Here is a 22,054-nt window from a genome sequence, read left to right on the forward strand (position 1 = left end):
GTATGAAGCACAGCACAGGAGTCTTAAAAAAGAGAGAGAGACAAGAGAAAAGATTTATAATAGAAGCTTCTGTGAAAAGACTTGATTGGACTTTATGGGCATTTAAGTACTCCTATAATTATCATAAATATTAAATATATATTAGGTTTCAGAGGAAATAGAAGGAAGACTTGAGAAAATGGTTAATCTACATCTTGCTTTTAGATTTCACATTTTCAGGGATAGGAGTACAAGAATGTTCATTAAGTCCACACACTAAAATCCTAATTAAAAATCTGAGCCAAAAGACAAATACCTTAAAATAAAAAATTGCTAAAATTGCTAAAAGAGCTCCTTTTCTTATTCTTTTTCTTGTTGTGTTACCAATTCACACAGGCAGGAAAAGGCTTTGAGCAAACACTGCTGCAGACCCAGAAATGTACTGGCTTGCTCATCAATTACCTTCTATTTTCACATGCACTGGGCCTATCTGTATAGTTGTGTTTCCCTACTTACTTTGCTTGATATGAACTGCTAACGGCAGGAAAGAACTGACTTCACTTAAATCGTTAGCCAAGTCTCAAAAGACTATCTAAATGACAAAATAGAGACATGACAAATTACCCACGCTATGACATCTTCAAAGTACTAAGAACACATGCAACCAAAATAGTAAATACTGGATAGATAATTCACAGAATAAGGTTTCACCATACTTAGTCACATATATTCTTCAATAACATACCTCAGGAGGTTTGAATTCTTCAATTCCACCTTCCATTTTCTGTTTAAGTGCACTGTTCACTTGCTTAGCATTCTGAACCTTCAACAAAATAGCCCAAAGTATGAATCAGATCACATACTTAGGTAAATGTATGAGTACTCAACAAATGAAAAGGATATATACCAAAACCTTCATAAATTTTATTTCAGGAGGACAGACACTTAATTACATTTTATCACACTTGGGGCCATTCAACTAATATCCACATCAATTACTATATATATCCACTAATCAACTAATTATATATATAACTAATATATCTCTAGTAGGCTAATAAACAGTCTACAAATCATAGTATCTGAGTATCTTTTAACAATGTCTAAGACAGGGCACCTGGGTGGCTCAGTTGGTTGGGCGACTGCCTTCGGCTCGGGTCATGATCCTAGAGTCCCGGGATCGAGTCCCGCATCGGGCTCCCTGCTCAGCGGGGAGTCTGCTTCTCCCTCTGGCCCTCCCCTCTCTCATGCTCTATCTCATTCTCTCTCTCAAATAAATAAATAAAATCTTTAAAAAAAAAAACAATGTCTAAGACATATGGTATATAGAGGAAAATTCCATCAATATTGCTCATTACCATAATGTTTTGATAAAAATAACAGTTATTCCAATAAGAATAATAATGATGAGATTGGATAATATTAGGTTTTTATTAGGTTAAGCATCATTGTTGGTGCTTCACGTGTAATAAATCACTTAATTCTCACAACTACTTTGTTAAGAGTTCTGCTATAAGCTGACATATGCATTCTCAAAAATCACCCTACTAGGCAAAATCGCACAACAAAAAACCACAGGACTTATGGGGAAACAGAGCTAGGGATCCAACACTGAAACACTTCATCAATGACACACACAAAAAATAAGAACCTCATAAAAATGACAGCAGATTTATGCATTTTAAATAATAAAGAAATTTAGAAATGCTACAATAAAGATGGTACTTAACCTTGGAAAAGACCTGAGGTTGCTTACAGAAGTGTCAAATAGTTGCAGCTTGTGAGTTACTGGGAAGTGGTAGAAGGAGGGTTATTTGAAAATCAGATGAAAAATTTTAACACCAGATAGGATATGTGTGGTTCATAACATACAGTGAATTGAGGAAGCTGGTACACATCTGAAGTGTCTGTATATGTACTTAACTAGGTCAGTTTTCCACTGATAAAAATCAAACATAAGCAAATGCAAAATTCACATTATACTCAAATTGTTCCCTAGTAGACCACTCGTGTTGGAACAAATTCATGTTATCAAAATAAGCATTATAGCAGAACTGACTCTACTTTTACTATAATCATTTTATAGATGAGGAAGGCTGGGCACAGAGAAGTCAAGAAACTTTCCCTACGCTATAGATAGAAGCGGCAGAACCTGAATCTGAACCATGCCAAGTTTTTAACTACTACTCTACTAGCAATATTATTAATCTTTACCTAGAATATTAAGGGTTAGGATTTTTGTTTGTTCATTTGTTTACGTTTTTTTCTCGGTTTGCTTTTTTTTTCCAGTATGGACAATCAAATATTTATAAAGTGATTTGTGAAATTTTTTCCTCAGAGATTTTTTTTTTTTAAAGATTTTATTTATTTATTTATTTGACAGAGAGACAGTGAGAGAGGGAACAGAAGCAGGGGGAGTGGGAGAGGGAGAAGCAGGCTTCCCGCTGAGCAGGGAGCCCAATGCAGGGCTCGATCCCACATGACCTGAGCCGAAGGCAGACGCTTAACGACTGAGCCACCCAGGCGCCCCTCCTCAGAGATCTTAACACAGCTAAAATGTAAAAATCTAGGTTGATTCAAATGTAGTTAGTTGGTCAACCATGTTAGACACACAAAGATAAAATGTAAAAATGTAAATTCTCAGTCTTTAAAGATTTCATAGATTAGTGGGGAGATAAATAAATATAAAAGTATGGTAAACACTAAAACACCTAATCTAGACTTGGAGAAAGAGAGAAAAGAGAGCAAGTATTTTGTATTCATGTTAACAGGCATGGGTAATGGGGAAAATAGGGTAAGTTTTCCAAAGGAGATGATACCTAAATTTTAGTTTCAAAGGATTAATGAGAATTAAGCAGGTAGGCAAGGTTGGGCAGGAAATGCCTTCCAGGCAGAATAGCATGTAGGAAGACAGGAAAGCAGTTAGGCTGGGACTGAACAGAGAATTTGAATTCTGCCTAAAGACTGAGAAAAAGATTTTATTTGTTTATTTGAGAGAGAGCATGCGCGCGTGCATGCATGCAGGGAGGAGCAGAGGGAGAGGGACAAGCAGATTCAGTGCTGAGTGTGGAGCTGACGTGGGCCTCAATCTCACGACCCTGAGATCATGATCTGAGCTGAAATCAAGAGCCAGACGCTTAACCGACTGAGCCACCCAGGCACCTCGACCTAAAGAATTTTTAAGCAAGGGAGCAACATAGTCATATTTGCCTTTTAGAACAATAATTCCAGTAATCATCTGGAGAATGGAATGGAATGAAGAAGATGAAAATGAATTTAACAATCCAGATGAGAAACATTGAGGACTTCAGTTAAAACAGTAGGGGGAATGAAGTAATCATGGTGGTGGCACACAGACAGATAAAAGCAACAACGTGGAAACAAAAATTAAGATGTGTTTGTAAACACTTGATGGGGAGAATTAGGGAGAAGGAAGAATCAAGGATAACTCTGGCCACTGGCTTAAGTAACCCGAGTATATGTGGTGCTAATCACTATGACAGGGAATGCAAAGGAGGAACAGCTAATTAGGGTGGGGTGTGGGGGAAGTCAATTTGGACTTCTTCATATGAGACTGTGTTCATATGAGATGTGTCTGGGATATAAAAAGAGCAGAATTTGTAAACCCAAGAGTGCAAACCATTACTATGTCACACATCAAATGACAAACCAAGAAAGGAGTTTAAAGCTTTAAAAAAGATCCTTCATAGTAAAAATAGGCTATAAGTGAAGTAATAGCGTTAAGGATAGAGTATGAATACAGGTAACTGAGTACATTTTATTCCCTCGTTATTTAAAAAAATTTTGAGCAATTTAAAAAATTTTAACCCTATGTTTACCAAAAAAAAAAAAAAAAAGTCATTCATACATCAAACTGGGTTTTCCTTGGTTTTAATAGATTAAAATGACATCATCCAATCTAACTCATGTATTACTTTTAGAGACAATGCAAATGGAAATATTTTTGCCATTCCAGTGGATATTTCTAAAAAAGCAAATGCCTATGGATGTTCCTGCATTTTCAAAAGAAAAAGGAAAGAAACAGACACCACAGTTCTCCAAGGCCGGCTGTATTTCCCACACTGCAGAAAAACCGTTAAAAATCGCCTTCAAGAGTTTCAGTATGTATTGTAATACAGATTTCACTCCTTCAGTCTGCTCGCTGACTTCTTGAGACCACTTGGTTAGAAGACCGTTCTCACTGCTGGTTAACTGCTTTTGGTACTTGGTAGGCTCTACATTTTAAACTTCTGTAAAGAACCTATATTTCATGTAATTTAATTTTGTGCTGAATATTCTTCAAAGGACTTTATAAATAATATAATATTTTAAATGAGTCTCCAATTCACTTGTCTTTCTACCATATTGTTGCTTTCTCCAACTTTATCTACAAATTCCAGGTAGATTCAAGAGGAACCCAAAGACTGGCAATCTTCCTATAAAGCCAATGACCATAAGAAAGAAGCCCTTGAACATGAGAAAGAATCCATAAATTTCAAAGATCATGCCTATCAAAGGCCAACCAAAAAGGACTACAAATACACCACCCAGGAAAAACCCTATAGCTTTCATTTTAGGTTTTTGGAAGAAGAATCTGAATGTTCTTTGTAAACCAATTACAAAAGCCAAGCCAGCTACAAAGAAAACATTACCAACAGCCAATAGTGCTTTGTCAAATAAAAGAATCATTCCAAAGGACAAGAAAAACACTCCATATCCTGTTAATCCCATTTCAATTTTCTGGGTGTCCATTAAGAAGATCATGGCTGCGGTGGTGAGGGCAGTGGTGACCGAACCTCAGGGCACCCAGGGCATGAAGCAAAGTCAGGAGAAAAGAAGCTGGGAAGCAGACCAGGCAAGAGCCGCCACATCTTCTGGAAAGATGCAGTCACCCCTACCCCAGCTTCAAGACCACTTGAAACCTTTTAAAGATATTACAGGCAAAGTGTTTTACAAGTTCTCTAAAAAGAAAGAGTGCTGTGGTTTGGAAGATGGGAATCGTGCACACATTCATTGTTCAACTAAAGGCCAAGCATCCAGTCAAAAATATACTACATACATTAGAGAGCCTGGTGTCATAAAAGCCAAAGGAAAGGAATTCCAAGAAGGAAGAAGTGGTTGTCAGTGTCAGATACTACTGAGCACTAATAGATTCAAGAGTGCATGAAACCTGGCCATTGGTTAATAAATAAACTTAAGATAACTTTTTCCACTGGTAGAACTGGGATGGTGTATGGAGCAGAAATTACACTGGGAAGCATCAGAGAATATGTTAAGAAAGCAGAGGAAGCTAATATGGTAGATATTTATGCAAGAAGTTTGTTGGAGAAGAAATGAGAAATATAAGAGCAGCTTGGGTGAATATCCAGAGTCAAGAGATAGAGAAATCTGAATGTTTCAGATAGAGAAAAACTATCTTGATCCCACATTATACCGTTGCAAGATTCTTACATTTTATATAAAGTGGCACAATATTAACTCTAAGGATAATATTGTAATACCTAAGCAAGGATGATATGGTAGGCTGAGGATGCATACTATAATCCCTAGAGCAATTAGTAAAATAAAAAATGCAAAGAGATATAGTTGAAAAATATAAATAAGACGATGTTACACCTCTCTTTAAAATCCTTCAGTGGTTTCTTAACTCACAATGAATTTTAAATTTCTTAACATGACCTTCTGATCAATTCCTGTCTACCTCTGCTGTAACGTGCTAAGGGCAAGTAGAAATTAACGAAGAGCTTTAAAGTGAATGATTTTGATCATACCATTATTTTAAGAAGATAACATGGACATGGACAACAATATGTAGCATGAGCTGCAGCGAAAGTGGACAGCAAGGAGAATCCACAGGACAGTTACTGTCAGATAAGAGGTTATAAGGACCTGAACAAAGGTAGTAGTGATGGGATTAAAAAGGAGGGGACTGATTTAAAGAAAATTTCTCAGATAAACTTACACAACTAGGTTACCACTTGGATTTGTATGTGATAATGGCAAGGGATAAATCGAAGAGGATTCTCATGTTTCAACAGACAGGGAACAGAGAAAAACCATCTTTCAGGGGTTAGATGAAGATGCCTAGCAGGTAGCTAGAGATATAGCAATACAGAGCTTGGGAGAAAAGTCAAAGCCTGAGAAGTAGATTCAGAAGTCACTGGCATATAGTGTAAGATTGCTTGATACAGACTTAGAAGAGTTATTAGGTCTAAGGGATAGGGAAAACAACAGAAACCAAGAGAGAGGGTAAGAGATGACCAAGAAAGGCCAGAGACCTAAGAACAACCATTAACTGAGTACTTACTATGTGCTAGGCACTGTTGTAAGCACTTCTCATATATTATCCTATTTAATTCCTCCCAAGCATCATATTATTATCCACATTTCAAGATGAGGAAGCTGAGTTAAGAAGAGTTAACCAGCTACCCCGAGGTTACACAGGAACTAGACGATGTAGCTAAGGTTAAAATTTACGTTCACTGACCCTAGATCCTGACTCTTAACCATGATTAACCTGATTATGATGATGATATATTTATAATACCATGGCAGCTACTACTGGTAATAATGATGAGGATGAAGAGAGCAGCCATCATTCACTGAGCACTCAAAAAGTGCCAGACACAAGAGGGTGGGAGGGATGGGGTGGCTGGGTGATAGGCATTGGGGAGGGCATGTGCTATGGTGAGTGCTGTACCCCTGAAACAAATAATATATTATATGCTAATTAAAAAAAGAAAGAAAGAAAAAGTGCCAGACACAGCTCAACAATCTGCAATTAACATCTCAACTAACTCCTAACAACCTGCAAGAGAAGTATGATTATTTTATCCTTAATTTCATAGATATAAAGTTGAAGCTCAGAGAAATTCTATTATTTCCCACTATCACAGAGCTAACCAATAACAATGCTGGGATTCAAATTTAGAATAGACTGAGGCATCTTTGAATTTGGAAACAAGGTAAATTTTAAAGAGTAGAGCTTATATAAGTGGGTAGCTGAGAAAATCTGTAAAAAACTTAGTTTACTGAGGTTTTAAAAGTGGATAAACTGAATAGATAGAATCATTAACAATATGATTTTTATTTTTACTACCTGACGCTTTAAAGAGATCAGCTCCATGTCCAGCTGCCGCAGGATGGTGTTGGCTGCATTGGGACTACAGGAAACAGCTACCACATCTTCCTGGGTTAAATACATGCCCTTAGGTGGACGGCACTTAGAACGCTGAGAATGATGGCGGTGTTGTAAACTCTGATACTCTCTCCTTCCAAGTCCAATCTTGCTAGTTTGGACAGGTTGCTCAGTATTACCCTGGAAGAATAAAGATAGAATAATAAGTCATTTGGTTTACATGCATGTATAAACCAAAGAAAGTCTATTACTGGAAGTATCTGCTACATTAAGTACACCTAAAAAATACTTCTAGCCAATTACATTATGTACAAGTACACACACACACACAGACACACATGTAGCACTCATCAACTGGGGGAAAATAAGCACACAACATAATGTATCCTTGATTAATCCACTCAATAAAATGTTTGGTTTCTAGCCCAGATGACTATGAATAAATAAAAAAGTAAGTTGGATTCTAAACTATTCTTGTTTGCTTCAAAATGGAATATTTTTTCCCTCAGCAATACAGGGCCTGGAAAAAAAAAGTTGTAACTTATTAAGTGCAAAGTTTTTTAGGAAAATTAAAAAGGGGCAAATCAGGAATTATGACAAGTGGCAGATAATACTTCATTCTCACTTCAGAGTTGTTGAAAGAGAACTATACCTCTAAAGATTAAAAAGGACACAGAATTATCTTAATCTTAACATTTCTAAACTCTAAATCTATTTATCTGTGAATAAAATAAAATGTGAATTTGTATTTTGAAAGAGGTTAGGATAGTTCAAATAATAAGGACGATGAACTCGTAAGTAGGATTTCATTATTACTTGCAATATTCTTAAAGTGTGATATAAAAATACAGTGTTATTCTGTGCTTCTGAGACAGGAATTCATTTGAAACAGTGCCCATTAGGTTGAAGGGCAACCTAATTTCAACTGATTAGATTTAATGCTCCAATTCTTTAGAAAAGGAACTCTGAGTAAAAGTCGTAAAACAATCGTATAATGAAGCATAATCCACTTCACTGCTTAACACCTAACGCAAAGCAACCCATGGCAAATTTGATGGTCAAGGAAATCCCTCCCAGTGTAGTAGTCCTAAAATTGCTGGACCAAGTAATTTTTTAAAACACCTTTAAAAATTTAACTCTGAGGTGGCAGGGAAGTAAAAAAATTCCTCAGAGACCAGAAATAATGAGAAAGCAGAAACCTAAGGGTCTAAGTGAGTCTGCTGGAGCTGGCATACGCCTAAGGCCCAGGCTCAGTGGGCAATAGCTGTAGGTCACAGCAGACAACGCCAGACCCCTGGGAGGGGACACATCATTGTGAGAAGCAGAAAAAAATGCTCCTGTCCTGTGGAGGAAGAGGATAATTAAAGAGAGACATGCTATCTCATCCTTAGCTGAATGAAAAGGGAAGATATTCAAAAAGTCTTCCCCGAGAATCCCCAATCACAGGTCTACATTAAAGCTGATTTGGGGACTAAATTTATATGAACTGTCTGACCTGAAAAATCCCAAATCGGAAATTTAAAGTGTCTCAGGTTGGTAGGACCTTCAGACACTTAGCAAAAACAAATGCAAAGTGTCTCTAGAAAAATGCATTTTAAACCCAGGTCTCAAAAATTTTCCACAAGTATGTTCCAAGGAAAATGAGTTCCCAACCACAAACTGCTAAACAAGCCCCATGAGTGAGAGACAGCAGAAGCAAACAATAGAATTAGATCTGCAAAGACTGCAGATATTAGAATTACTGGATAGGGGCGCCTGGGTGGCTCAGTCGTTAAGCATCTGCCTTTGGCTCAGGTCATGATCCCGGGGTCCTGGGATCGAGCCCCGCATCGGGCTCCCTGCTCCGCGGGAAGCCTGATTCTCCCTCTCCCACTCCCCCTGCTTGTGTTCCCTCTCTTGCTGTCTCTCTCTGTGTCTAATAAATAAATAAAGTCTTAAAAAAAAAAAAGAATTACTGGATAAAGAGAATACAACAAATGTGTTACATGTGCATAAAGAGATAAATGACAGAATTGAAAATATGGAATATTCTTTTAGGAGTCTATCAAAACTGACTAAGCAGATATGCAAAAGAACCAAACAGAACATCTAGAAATTAAAAAATAGTATAAATAAGATTAGAAACTCAGTGGATGGGTTACTTAGCAGATTAGACAGAGCTCAAAAGAACAGTAGTGACTTAGAATGTACATATGATAAAAATTACCACAATGCAGTACAGAAATATGGAAAGACAAAAAGACAGAAAATGAGTGGTTAAGAGACATGTGAAACTCCATTAGATTTCTAAAAGGATTCCCAAAAGAAAGAATAGAGAGAATGAGGAAGACAATATTCAAAGAGGCAACAAATGAGAATTTCACAGAACTTAAGACATAGGACTCAAGAAGTATGATGAATCCAAAACAAATTAAAAAAAAAAATCCACAGGGGCGCTTGGGTGGCTCAGTCGGTTAGGCGACTGCCTTCGGCTCAGGTCATGATCCTGGAGTCCCAGAATCAAGTCCCGCATCGGGCTCCCTGCTCGGCAGGGAGTCTGCTTCTCCCTCTGACCCTCCCCCCTCTCATGTGCTCTCTCTCTCATTCTCTCTCTCAAATAAATAAATAAATAAATCTTAAAAAAAAAAAAAAATCCACAGTCAGATACATTAAAGTGAAACACCACTAAAGACAAAGAAGAGACCATAAAAGCAGAGAAAGAGAAAAGACAAATTACCTCCAAAGGAACGATAATTAGCCTGGCAGCAGACTTTTCTGCAGGAATGACAGAAATCAGAAGCAGTAGAATATTATCTTCAAATAGTAACAGTAAACCTAGGAATCTAACCCCAGCAAAACCAGGGTTTCAAGAACAAGGGAGAAACAGACATTTTGGACACACCAAAACTGACTATTTATAAGTAACAGACTCACTAAATTAACTTGTACAAGATATATTTCAGGAAAAGGGGAAACGATTTTGGAAGAAAGATCTAAGATTCAAGAAAGAATGATGAGTAAATTTTAAACATGTACATAGATACAAATAAACAATGACTATACGTTTGAGAGATTTTAAAAAACAAGATGTAACAAATTGAATAAAAATAGCATATAAATCAGGAGGGTAGTGACTGAAGTCAAAGCAGTCTAAGGGCCAATATTAATCAGAAAGTCATTTTTAAAAAACCCAATTATTAGACTTTAAGTTAAATACGCAGGAAAAATTTACAGGGTACACAATAAGAACAGAAGTATAGAAACATCCCAAATTGGCAGAGAATAAAAAAGTGGAACTGGAGATGATGGAGTCTTAATGAAAAAAAAAAAAAAAAAGAAAGAAGGAAAGAAAGAAAAGAAAAAAGCAAGCCATGAAGGAGGAGAAAACTAGAAAAAGCAAGTCAAATAAAAGGTAAAAATAAGAAAGAACAAAAATATACAGAGATTAGTGATCATGACTGATATAAAGGGACTAAACTCTCCAAATAAATTATAAAATCCTACCAATATGCTCCTCATAAGGACACATACTTAAATTGGGAGGACATAGAAATGTTGAAAGAAAATAAAGACATACCAGGCAAATACTTAATAAAAGATGGCAGAGTTATATCCATCAAAATAATTTTTATAGCAGAAGACATACAAAATATATAAAAATTTTTGAGACCTGGGTTTGAAGTGCATTCTTTTTGAAGATTTTATTTATTTATTTGACAGAGAGAGGGGGAGAGACAGCGAGAAAGGGAACACAAGCAGGGGGAGTGGGAGAGGGAGAAGCAGGCTCCCCGCTGAGCAGGGAGCCCGATGCGGGGCTCGATCCCAGAACCCTGGGATCATGACCTGAGCCGATGGCAGACGCTTAACGACTGAGCCACCGAGGAGCCCCTGAAGTGCATTCTTCTAGAGATACATATTGATAAAAAGCAGCAAAATAAAACAATTCTAGACCTCTACTCTATGCACCTAATAACAATAGCTTTGAAATATAAAGAGTGTCACTTCTCAATTAATTGATCAGATAAGCAGATAACAAAAACTACACTAGCAAGGCAAGCAGTAAGAGAACATAGATTTCAAGCAAAAAACTGACAAGCTACAATTAATAGACACAGAATCCTATAACTAAATGAGTATTATTTTCTTCTCAAACACACATGGAAAAACATTTATGAAAATTCTGTATTCTAGGCTTGGAGGTTTCAAAACATGTCATCAAAATCCTCAACATTCCAGCCATTGAGAAGTGGGATCTATATCCCCTCCCCTTGATTCTGGACCAACTTCAGTAACTCACTTAAAACCCACAGAATGCAACAGAAGTGATGTTGAATAACTTCCAAGGCTAGGCCAGAAGAAGCTGGGTAGTTTCCACTTAGTGCTTTCGAAATAAATGCTTTGGAGAAAACCAGCCCATGGTAAGAAGCCAGATTACTCACGGGCCACCAGGCTAGAGAGGAATGCCAGTTGGCAGCTAGCATATCAACTACCAGTCATGTAAGCGAGTTGAAAACCTTCAATTATATTTTGGTTGATACTGAAACATAAAAACCATTCTAAAATTAGGAATAATTTAGAAAATATTTGTTATCATAACTTCTCTTCAACATTTATAGAGGTGAAAAGAAATAAAACTATTATTTTCAGATGACATAAATCTCTTCATAGGAAATGCAAATGTATCTACAAATAAATTACACAAAGGTTGCTCTTCTCCCTATATGTACATCTCCACTTCTCTTCTACAATGTAGATTCAATGGAATATCTATTAGGGCTTTTCTAGGAATGGATAAGCTTTAAGAGCAAAGGTCCAAGAATAGCCAACTACTTACTCCTTAAAAACACCCCCAAGCAGTGGGAATTACCCTAGCAGCTATCAAGACTTATCATAAAGCTACAGCAATTAAGACATTGTGGGACTGACAAGAGGAGAACAGTCATACACATATAGAAACCTCATTTATGATAAAGCTGACATTGCAGACCAGTTGAAAGAGATGAACTCACTTCCGTATTAGAAAACAAAAATAAAAATGGATTTCTACCTCACAACATGAACAAACCTTAATTACTGACAGAATAAGGATTTAAGTGTAAAAAGGAAAACCTGAAAGCTTAAATTTGAAAACACAAAAGAACACTGAAATTTCAATCTGTACATGCTTCTGATGTAATAGTTGTCCATCAAAAGCATGTGAAGAGAGTAAAAAAATAAACCACAAACTGCTAAAAGCTGTTGGCAGGCAACACATTTAACTAAGGGATTAGTATCCAGAATGCATAAGGAATTCAGTAAGAAAAAAACTTTTATACATTCTGTCTTTAAGAAAAAAACAACCCCATAGGAAAGGAGGTAAAAAAAGAATAAGCAAACAAACAAAAAAAAATTTTTTAAAAAGACACAATAATAAGACAATAAACAGATGGAAAAATATTCAGCTCATTAGTAATCTGATGAAATTGAGAACACAATGATACCATTTCATATTACCAGATTTGTAACATTTTAAAAGTCTGATTATATCAAGTGTTGGCAAGGAAGTAGATAATAAGCACTCTCACGGCCCAACAGAAGTACAACTGACCCTTGAACAATGCAGGGGATGGGGACACTGACCTTGCCTGCAATCAAAACTCTGTGTGTAACTTGTGACTCCTCAAAAACTTAACTACTAACAGCCTACTGTTGATCAGAAGCCTTCCTGACAACACAATTGATCAACACATCTTTTGTATGTTGTATGTATTATATACCATATTCTTACAATAAACTTAGCTAGAAAAAAGAAAATATTATGAAGAAAATCTTAAAGAAAAGAAAAGAAATCTACAGTACTGTGCTTATTGAACACATCTGCATGAAAGCAGACCCACGCAGTTCAAACCTGTGTTGTTCAAGAGTCAACTTTACTAGGTAACGGCAAAGATGAACATGGTTAAAACCCTAGAGTAATTCCATTCCAAACACTCCTAGGGTCCTAGGGTATTATTTACTCAATAAGTCACTGGTGGCATTTTGGTGGAACAAATCTGTGCTGTGCATTTCAGGAGAGTTGGCATGGCTTTCCCACCATATGCCACTGTAATAATGAAAAACCCCTCCACAACTTCTAAATGCCCCCCTAAAGGCAATACTAAACCTACTAAACCTGAGAAGCACTATTCCAAAAGAATTCTTATATATGTGTATTCAGGAAATATTGTTATCAGTATTGTGTACAATAATAATAAACACGAAATGATGTCCATTGATAAGAAATGGATAAGTTGTGGCATATGCATACAATGGAACACTGTAATACAGCGATGAAAATGAACTGCAAAAACATGTTGGATAACAACAACAAAATGTGAGTAGCTGAAAGACATATATGATTCCATTTAAATAGAAGTCTGAAGTGGACAAAACTCAATGATGGTTGGTCAGAGATACATACGTATCTGATAAAACTATTAAAAAAAGGAAGTGAATAACTGATACAGTTCAGGATAGGGTTCCCTTTTCAGGATAGAGGTTCTCTGGAGAGAAGGGAGAGGGGTACAATTAAGGAAACATACACACAGGACTTTCGTTTCTTAAGCTCAGTGATGGGAGATGCCAGTTGTTTGTTTTACTCTTCTTTAAACTCTATATACTGTATGATAATATATAGTTCACAATTTTTAAAAGTTTGTAAAAAAAAACCTTCTACATAGTGTGTCAATAACATGCAGAAGCAGGTATGCAGATCTGTGTTAAAGGCAGTAATACAGTATCATTCCTGCCTGTGTCCCTATCATTTGTGAAAGAGCAGAGGAATGAATGAAGCTGCTGACATACAGTACCTGCCCTGAACTACAACCTGGAAAATTCCTTTTAACATTTGTTTTTTTCAGGATTTTATTTATTTATTTGGGAGGGGGGGCGCAGAGGGAGAAGCAGACTCCCCGCTGAGTAGGGAGCCTGCCTCAGCGGCTTGATCCCAGGACCCTGCCTCAGCGGCTTGATCCCAGGATCCTGCCTCAGCGGCTTGATCCCAGGACCCTGGGATCATAACCTGAGCTGAAGGCAGACGCTTAACCGACTGAGCCACCCAGGCGCCCTCCTTTTAACATTTTTTAACTTATACTTTCCTTATGCTAATAGTATGAGATCACAGGCAAACAAAAGGCCAAATGCATATGTATCATCTCACATTGTTGGATAGAACAGTATTACACATACATAAGTTCTCTAGATAACTCAAATCCCTAATCTCTTATATTTATACAGTAAATAAGTTTATAATGTGTATTTGCATTCCTTATAATAAATTTGACTGAATGCTTACTTTGTTTCAGGCCCTGTAGATAGATTCTTGCTCTTAAAGAGCTTACCATGAAGTGATAGGCAGGCAAAACAGGGGACCCCCAATGAGTATTTTAATAGATTTAAAGAAAAATAAGGAGGTGATCAATTCAAGATAAAGCACAGGAGAGATTTCATAAAGAAATTACATATTACAAAGTTATGAGGAATTTCCTAGGCAGATTTGGGAAGAAAGACAATTCCAGAAAAAAAGAACCAACATAACCACAGGAAAAAAAGCCAGGGAACTAAGACTTTTCAAAAACACTGTTAGTAATTTGAAATATGTGGGGTGGGTTGGGGTGGGGAATGCCTCACTAGAGAGCTCTGTATTTTATCCTAATCCTACAGACAAAGCCATGGAGGGTTGCAAGCAGTAAATTTGGTCTCATGTGCTCTCTCTCTCTCTCTCTCTCTCTCATTCTCTCTCTCAAATAAATAAATAAAATCTTTAGGAAAAAAAAAGACTGCTTTGGCAACAGGGTTAAAGAACAGACTGGAAGGGGTAGTGTGGAGAGTCAAGAGGCCAGGAGGGAAGACAGAAAATTCCAATAATTCAGAGAAAAGATGAAAACCTAAAAGTAAGGCAGCTGCATAGAACATAAAGGACAAAATTTACAGTTACTTGAGAGAAAAAATTAGGGTGATAGACATAGGGGAGGGTATGTGCTATGGTGAGCCCTGTGAATTGTGGAAGACTGATGAAGCACAGACGTATACCCCTAAAACAAATAATACATTATATGTTAATAAAAAGAACTAAAAAAAAAATGATAAAATGAACAGAATTGAGAAAGTATAGAATAGTATAGTATAAAATAATAATAGAGAAAGAAAAAAGTCACTAAAATTGAGACACAAGAGTTAAAAAAGTAGACAGAGGCCACCTGGGTGGCTCAGTCAGTTAAGTGTCTGCCTTTAGCTCAGGTCATGATTCTGGAGTCCTGGGATCAACCCCCAGATCCCCAAATCGGGTTCCCTGCTCAGTGGCAAGTCTGCTTCTCCCACTGCCACTAACCCTGCTCATGTTCTCTCTCTCTCAAATAAATAAAATCTTTAAAAAAATTTTTAAAAATTAAAAAGTAGACAAGAATCACAGAATCGCCTGAAACCAATATTGTATGCTAACTAAAATTTATCTAAAATCTGAGAAATAAAAATAAAATAGGCCACTGGGGCGGGGTGGCAGAGAATCATAGAATCGGTAAGTCAAAGAAGAGATTTTCAGGAAGAAGGGAGGGGTAACTTGAAATGATATAGAAAGCATAAGCAGAATACAATGAACAATCAGTCACTGGATGTGGCAGTTAGGTAGACCTCCGTCAGCTGTTTCAGTGACGTGAAAAGACAGAAGCCTGACTGAAGCAAAGTCAAAAGAGAAGTAGTAGGAAGGAGCAGAGTTTTTTCTAGACTAGTAGAGAGATAGTTACACTTTTACACAGAAGACATGAGCATAATTTGGGCTGCAATGAAAAGGTTGAAAATATGGCATTAGAGGGAAAACTGATGAGAAAAGTCATAGTCATGACATGAAGGGACAGATAGGATCAAACAAGGGAAGGGACCTTTGTTACGTTAGAGAGAGGCATTCAGGCAGACTTCATTCAGTAAATGTTCCAGAGTATCATTTCATATTAATAGATCTATAAGATTTCATATTAATAGACGTTTGAAATTTTACTGTTCTCAGTATTAACACGCTCAGATGAAAAGGGTAGTAGAGTAGCACAGAGGTCAGAGAGGAGGGCTGGAATTTAAGGGAGTTCCTGCTTGATATTTTTTCTGTGAAGTTATCAGCCAAGTTTTTGGGGGGAGTGGAGAGATGGTAGGTGATGTGTAGAAAGGGATGCATGTTCAAAATACTTGCTCAAATAATGAATAAAACAATAGCACCTTTTATTCAAGATTTACTATGTACTGCGTGCCATAAGAAGTGCTTCTGTACATATCATCTCTTTGATTCCCAAACAATCCTATTGTTTTCATGTTACCAAGGGAAAACACTGAGGCTTAGAGGTTAAACACTGAGAGGCATAAGGACTGCACTGAGATCTGAAACCATTTTTTCTAAGTGGCAACAATTTACATGATTGTGTCATTATCTCCTGCTGTGCCTCTCAGACCAAGAATAGCAACAGACCCAGCATTGTGGGTTCATAGGGTTAGGGAAGGTATGGCAGAGGATAGGGAAATGGGGAGTTAAAGATACTGGGAAAAGAGCAATTTAAGTAGTTGATCACTGGGTCTATGGCTGAGGGAAACTAGGCAGACTTGGGAAAAAATGAAGGAATCAAGTAATTTGAGAACATTTAGCAGTAGTAAGAAAATTAGTAAAATAACAAATTGAGGTAAGAGTAGGATCCTTAAAATGTCACTGATCGAGTTTAAGATGATGACAAGGGCCAGAATGGGCCGATGGCACTGAGGAATGGAGGTCATTAAATAGGATGAAGTTACGTTGTCTCCCAATTTCGATCTTCACTAATCCACAGCTGTCTATACCTCACAAGCCTTTACCCTTCAATATTTGGTCTATTTTTTACAATTATGTGATTCCTTGTCTGTGTAAATGAGTATGGATATCAATTTAGCCTTTTCCTAGTGATCTGAAGTCATCATTATTATCATCATTTTGAGGAACAGGAGTGCTTTTCTAGTTGGGGATTCTTCCATCTCTTCCTTTGAGGCAGCTTTTATTTTCACTGCTGTCAGTACCTGGCTACTACAGATCATCCCCAACTTATGATGGTTCCAGTTACAATTTTTCAACTTTACGATGGTGTGAAAGCCACAGGCATTCGACAGAAACTGTACTCTGAATTCTCTTCTTTTTCCAAGCTAGCGATATGCAGTAAAACGCTCTCTCGCGATGCTGGGCGGTGGCAGTGAGCCGCAGCTCCCAGTCGGCCACACAAACACAAGAACAACCGATACCCTGACAACCATTGTGTGTATTTACAACCATTCCGTGTTTCACTCTCAGTACAGTGTTCAATTACATGAAATATTCAACACTGTATTATAAAATAGGCTCTGTGTTAGATGATTTTGCCCAACTACAGGCTAATGTATGTTCGGAGCACGTTTAAGGTAAGCTAGGCTAAGTGATGATGTTTGCTAAATTAGGTATATTAAATGCATTTCTGACTTACAATATTTTCAGTTTATGATGAGTTTATTGGGATGTAACCCCAACGTAAGTTGAGGAAGATCTAATTTCTAATTTGCTACAATATGGAACAAGTGTTTTTAAGAAAAATTGGGTAACAAAACCAGAAAGCTTAATTTTATACTACATTATACTCATACTATATCATCTGAGGGTGGTTTTCTTTCTTTGGATTGAAGACTAGTGATTGTGGCAGGGCTTTTATACTTCTGAGTGGATGAGATAACCTAACAATTATTTAAACTACTGGCTAACTGGGAGTTCTAGATACTACTTTTTTTCCCAAAAAACCTCTAACATTGAAATTTACTACTTCCTACACCATGATATAAAAATGTTTTCCTTTTTTTTTTTTTTAAGATTTTATTTATTTATTCATGAGAGACAGAGAGAGAGAGAGAGACAGAGGCAGAGGGAGAAGCAGGCTCCCTGCAGAGCAGGGAGCCTGATGCGGGACTCGATCCCAGGACCCTGGGATCATGACCTGAGCTGAAGGCAGACGCTTAACCGACTGAGCCACCCAGGCGTCCCATAAAAATGTTTTTCTTAACATGAAGAACAATTCATTCTTTTTTGCATGGATTTGTAGAACAATTACAAGTACTCTAATGATAATCATTACCTCTTTCTTGGCTTCTTTTTTTGGATCATAATCACTATCATTTCCATCCATTGGGTGTGTTTCTTCCACATCATCATCACTGAGAAGAAACAAAGATTAGTAAACTTAATTCCCTTTTTATTCTATTCCAGGGCTCTTATCAAATTGCAATATACCTTGCTAATAATTTCACTAGACATTCCCCAACAAAACAAGAGGTGTCCTTGGGAAGATGACCTTCTATAATTTAGATTTTTGTAGTGTTTAGAAACATTTATCTTTTTGGGTATACAGAATCAAGTTAGAAAACATGTCTACCTAAAAAACAGAGATGCAATAGGAAAGAAATTTAGAAAGAATATCATTTGGGAAAGAGAACACATATATTAGTTTGATATAATACTTATTATTTCATTTCTCCACTTGGAGGATAAAGACAAACACCAATAAGCAAAATGATTTTATACCACCAGAAAGATATAGCTACCATAATGTGGACTTCAGTTACTCAGGTAATTGTATTCAGGCAATTATGGAAAGAGCATCTTCTAGAGAATGTTATTTCTTCATGTATTCTAAGGATATATATTGAATATATCAATACTAAAAGGAAGCACTTGCAAGTACAGCTAAACACAGCTCAAATAAACTCAGTTGTAGTGTTTGCTGGCTATGATTAACAGTTAAAGAGTTAAAGAAAGTCCTTACTATTAAGATTTCTGATCACTCAACTCTTCCTGCCAGAGACGAAACATGAATGTAAGGTTAAGAAGTAGTTACAATGTGCTGTGATAATTTTTCTACCTTAGGAAATGTAAGCAATCCAATACAGTGTCCCTAACAGTATAACCATATAAAGGCATCCAACCTACCTGTCACCCTGATTATGTCTATTGGCTAGTTTACGAGCCTGGCGATCCATCAAGCTTGTCCTGGATCGAGTTTTTTTCCAGGAATAGTAATATTTTACAAGGCTAGCAATTGTCTTATCTGGAAGCTTGGAAAAAAAAAAAAATCATGTTAATATCAGCAAGTTTAATTCATCAACTCTGATTAACAGAAATGAATAATATTTCTGATATTATTCTTTGATACTTAAAGGCATAGATGAAAAATATTTTCATGGGTACATTTATGAATTACAGAACTAGAAAGTACGGTTACAGTCATAGTAACCCACCACACCGATGTCACTGACATTTCCGAATGAATATTCCTATTTGTTCTGAGAGGGAAGGGGAGACAAGAAACTCACAAACATGGTAACAATGCACCCAGATGTCCCCAGCACAATGTTAGCATTCAGTGTTTGTTTTTCTTAAAGAGTTACTCTTTTCTTCCCACCTCTGTAAGTTGAAATTTTAAAACTGATACATAATTAACATACCTGAAAATTCACCAGTTTAAAATGTACAATTCAGTGGTTTCTAGCATATTCACTAAGTTATGCAACCATCACTATTTAATTCCAGACATTTTCATAACTTCAAAAAGAAACATTAGTAGTCATCCCCTGGTCTTCCCTTACCCAGTCTCTGACAACAAGTAATCTACTTTCCATCTCTATGGATTTGTCTATTCTGGACATTTCATATAAATGAGATCATACACTATGTGACCTTTCATGCCTGGCTTTTGTCACTTAGCATCATGTTTTCAAGAAAAGCTATTCAATTTTCGACAATGAATTTTTTGAATCATTTGTCTTAAATCCAGGTTTTAAGATGATAAATAATATAATCAGACTTTAGCTACCAAATAAAGTCTCTAGGTATTAAAATGACTAATCATCATGCACTGATTTGTCATACTGGCAAACAAGGACACATACTCCCAATCAAAAAGGCTCTCTTCAATTATGGAACACACTTAGATATATTTGCAAACATTATCTAATTTTCATCCGTTCAGGTTAAAAGATTCTAATGCAGCAACTTCTCAGGTTTATATTCTTTTGACACAACGCTAAAAATTTAAAAACTAGAAATAGTTTTTCTCCTTAAAAACAACAGTGCCTGTGCAATATTGAAATACAGAATTTTTAAAAACTGATTTTCATATCCAAAGGAATATAAAGTAGAAAATACAATCCTAATGTTAAAAAATGAATCATTTAAAAATAAAATTGAAATTATGATTTTTTTCCTAGAACAAGCACATTTAATATACATATATAAGTCCTAACAAAACAGAATTACAATGAAATAGCACATAACTGTCATGCAGTAGAGTGGTTATTGAAAATAGGGTACATACAAATGTATAGGTATTTTAAGTATCAAATATTTTTTAAATATTAAAATTAGACTGAAAACTTTTTTGTATTTAATAATCAGGAAGTGTTTAATAACTGTATATCTTTCAGGTATGAATTACAGTAAAACCAAAATTACCATACCATTTGCTGAATCCTGTGAAAGCTCTTCCCATGAAAACTAAAGGCTTGTTCAAACAGGACTTTATCTTCCACTGTCCACTCATCCGGAAAGGGAGTGAAATTAGGGAGATCAGCAAGGGACTTCTCAATGTTATGTTTATGCCAGAACAACATGCCAAGTGCCTTTGAAGAGAAATCATTCCCCTTTCGTTTTAATGGACTTATGTTCCATCACACTTAAGAGAGTTAAACACAAATTAGGTTAAAATCTTAAGCCCATTACTTCAACTGAAAATACACTCACAGTTTAGAGCTTTTAATCAGGGATGCCCAGGTAGTAGACCTCATTTATTTATTTCTTTTAAATCAGGGCCTCAGAACAGTGAATGTTCTTACATACCACATTTGCTGCATAATCTAGGAAAAACAGTGAGCTGAGGAGAGTGACTATAATTACTAAAGCAGGTGTGTAGACTCGTATCAAGACTGGCCCACATTTACTCATTTGTCAATGTGTAGAGAAAAACATGCTAAAAGGAAAAATATCCAGTAAATACTTGAATAAAACTATCAATCATAACTATACCAAACTAGAAGTGCTCAGTTGAAACATAGTAGAAAAATATTTAGGTTTTAACATTTTAGGAGTATATACCATGGGCTGAACAGTTCCAAGGAGTACCTCAATTGCAACCTTAATAATATTTACCACATACATATTTTTAAAGTTCTTTATTATCATAATGCAAAGATTATTATGATGCATATTAATAACTTCAATGACTTTATTACCAAATCAGAGGAAAGCCCAAAATGGGTAATTTCTAACCTTCCACACAAAGTCATAGGTCTTTATCTTTTTTTTTTTCCATAGGTCTTTATCTTTACTATAAGGTACTGAGTATCAAATTTCACTTTTTAAGAAGAGATATAGCAACTTTTTAAATAGTAAGTTTTAAAATTAATTTCTGTACTTTAGTAATACTCCTTTAAAATGAACATAAAAATGAAGATATGTGCAGTCACATTTTAAAGGATTAACGTCTCAAACAAATATTAAACAAAGTCAAGAATTAAAAACAAAAGAAAGTCTTCAAAAATCACAAAAAAAGTTAACTATGTTTAGATAAACATCTCAATTTCTAGAAATGACTTTGTATTATTTAACCATGGTACTGACTATAAAGTCAGCTCTTAATAATCCAGATTACAGATAATTCACTTATTTTACTATTAATTTTGATGAAGGTTGATTTAATAATTAGTTGAAAATAGATTTAAGAATCTCTATTTCATTTTTATTTTTTCATGTTCTTCATTCCCTCATTACAAGGGATAATGAATCATATGTCCCATGCAGATCTCCTTTTAAAGTTATCTAATAAAAAAAGCCCCCCCCAAAATAAATTTAAAAATTAAAAATTAAATTTAAAAAAACAGCCCTTCATAAATTATTTCCTTCAAAACTGAAAAGTCTTAAAT

At 36.0% G+C, this 22,054-nt stretch overlaps 1 protein-coding gene and 1 pseudogene across 4 annotated transcripts in view; both read right to left on the reverse strand.

Annotated features, from left to right (window-relative positions):
- Positions 1-22,054, reverse strand: part of RCOR3 (REST corepressor 3) — a 55,714-nt gene that overhangs the window by 19,817 nt on the left and 13,843 nt on the right. For all 4 annotated transcript variants that reach the window (XM_006743942.3, XM_006743940.3, XM_031039776.2 and 1 more), the window contains 5 exons: positions 20,594-20,755; positions 19,068-19,192; positions 18,217-18,295; positions 7,079-7,297; positions 725-802 (listed from right to left, as the gene is read on the reverse strand). In XM_006743942.3, the coding sequence (XP_006744005.1) occupies positions 725-802; positions 7,079-7,297; positions 18,217-18,295; positions 19,068-19,192; positions 20,594-20,755 (663 nt within the window). The remainder of the gene's footprint in view (positions 1-724; positions 803-7,078; positions 7,298-18,216; positions 18,296-19,067; positions 19,193-20,593; positions 20,756-22,054) is intronic.
- LOC145722312 (vesicle transport protein GOT1B pseudogene) lies at positions 2,321-7,068 on the reverse strand (annotated as a pseudogene).

Source organism: Leptonychotes weddellii, chromosome 6 (assembly GCF_054177405.1).
Source record: "Leptonychotes weddellii isolate Sample4059 chromosome 6, ASM5417740v2, whole genome shotgun sequence".
Taxonomy (NCBI): Eukaryota; Metazoa; Chordata; class Mammalia; order Carnivora; family Phocidae; genus Leptonychotes; species Leptonychotes weddellii.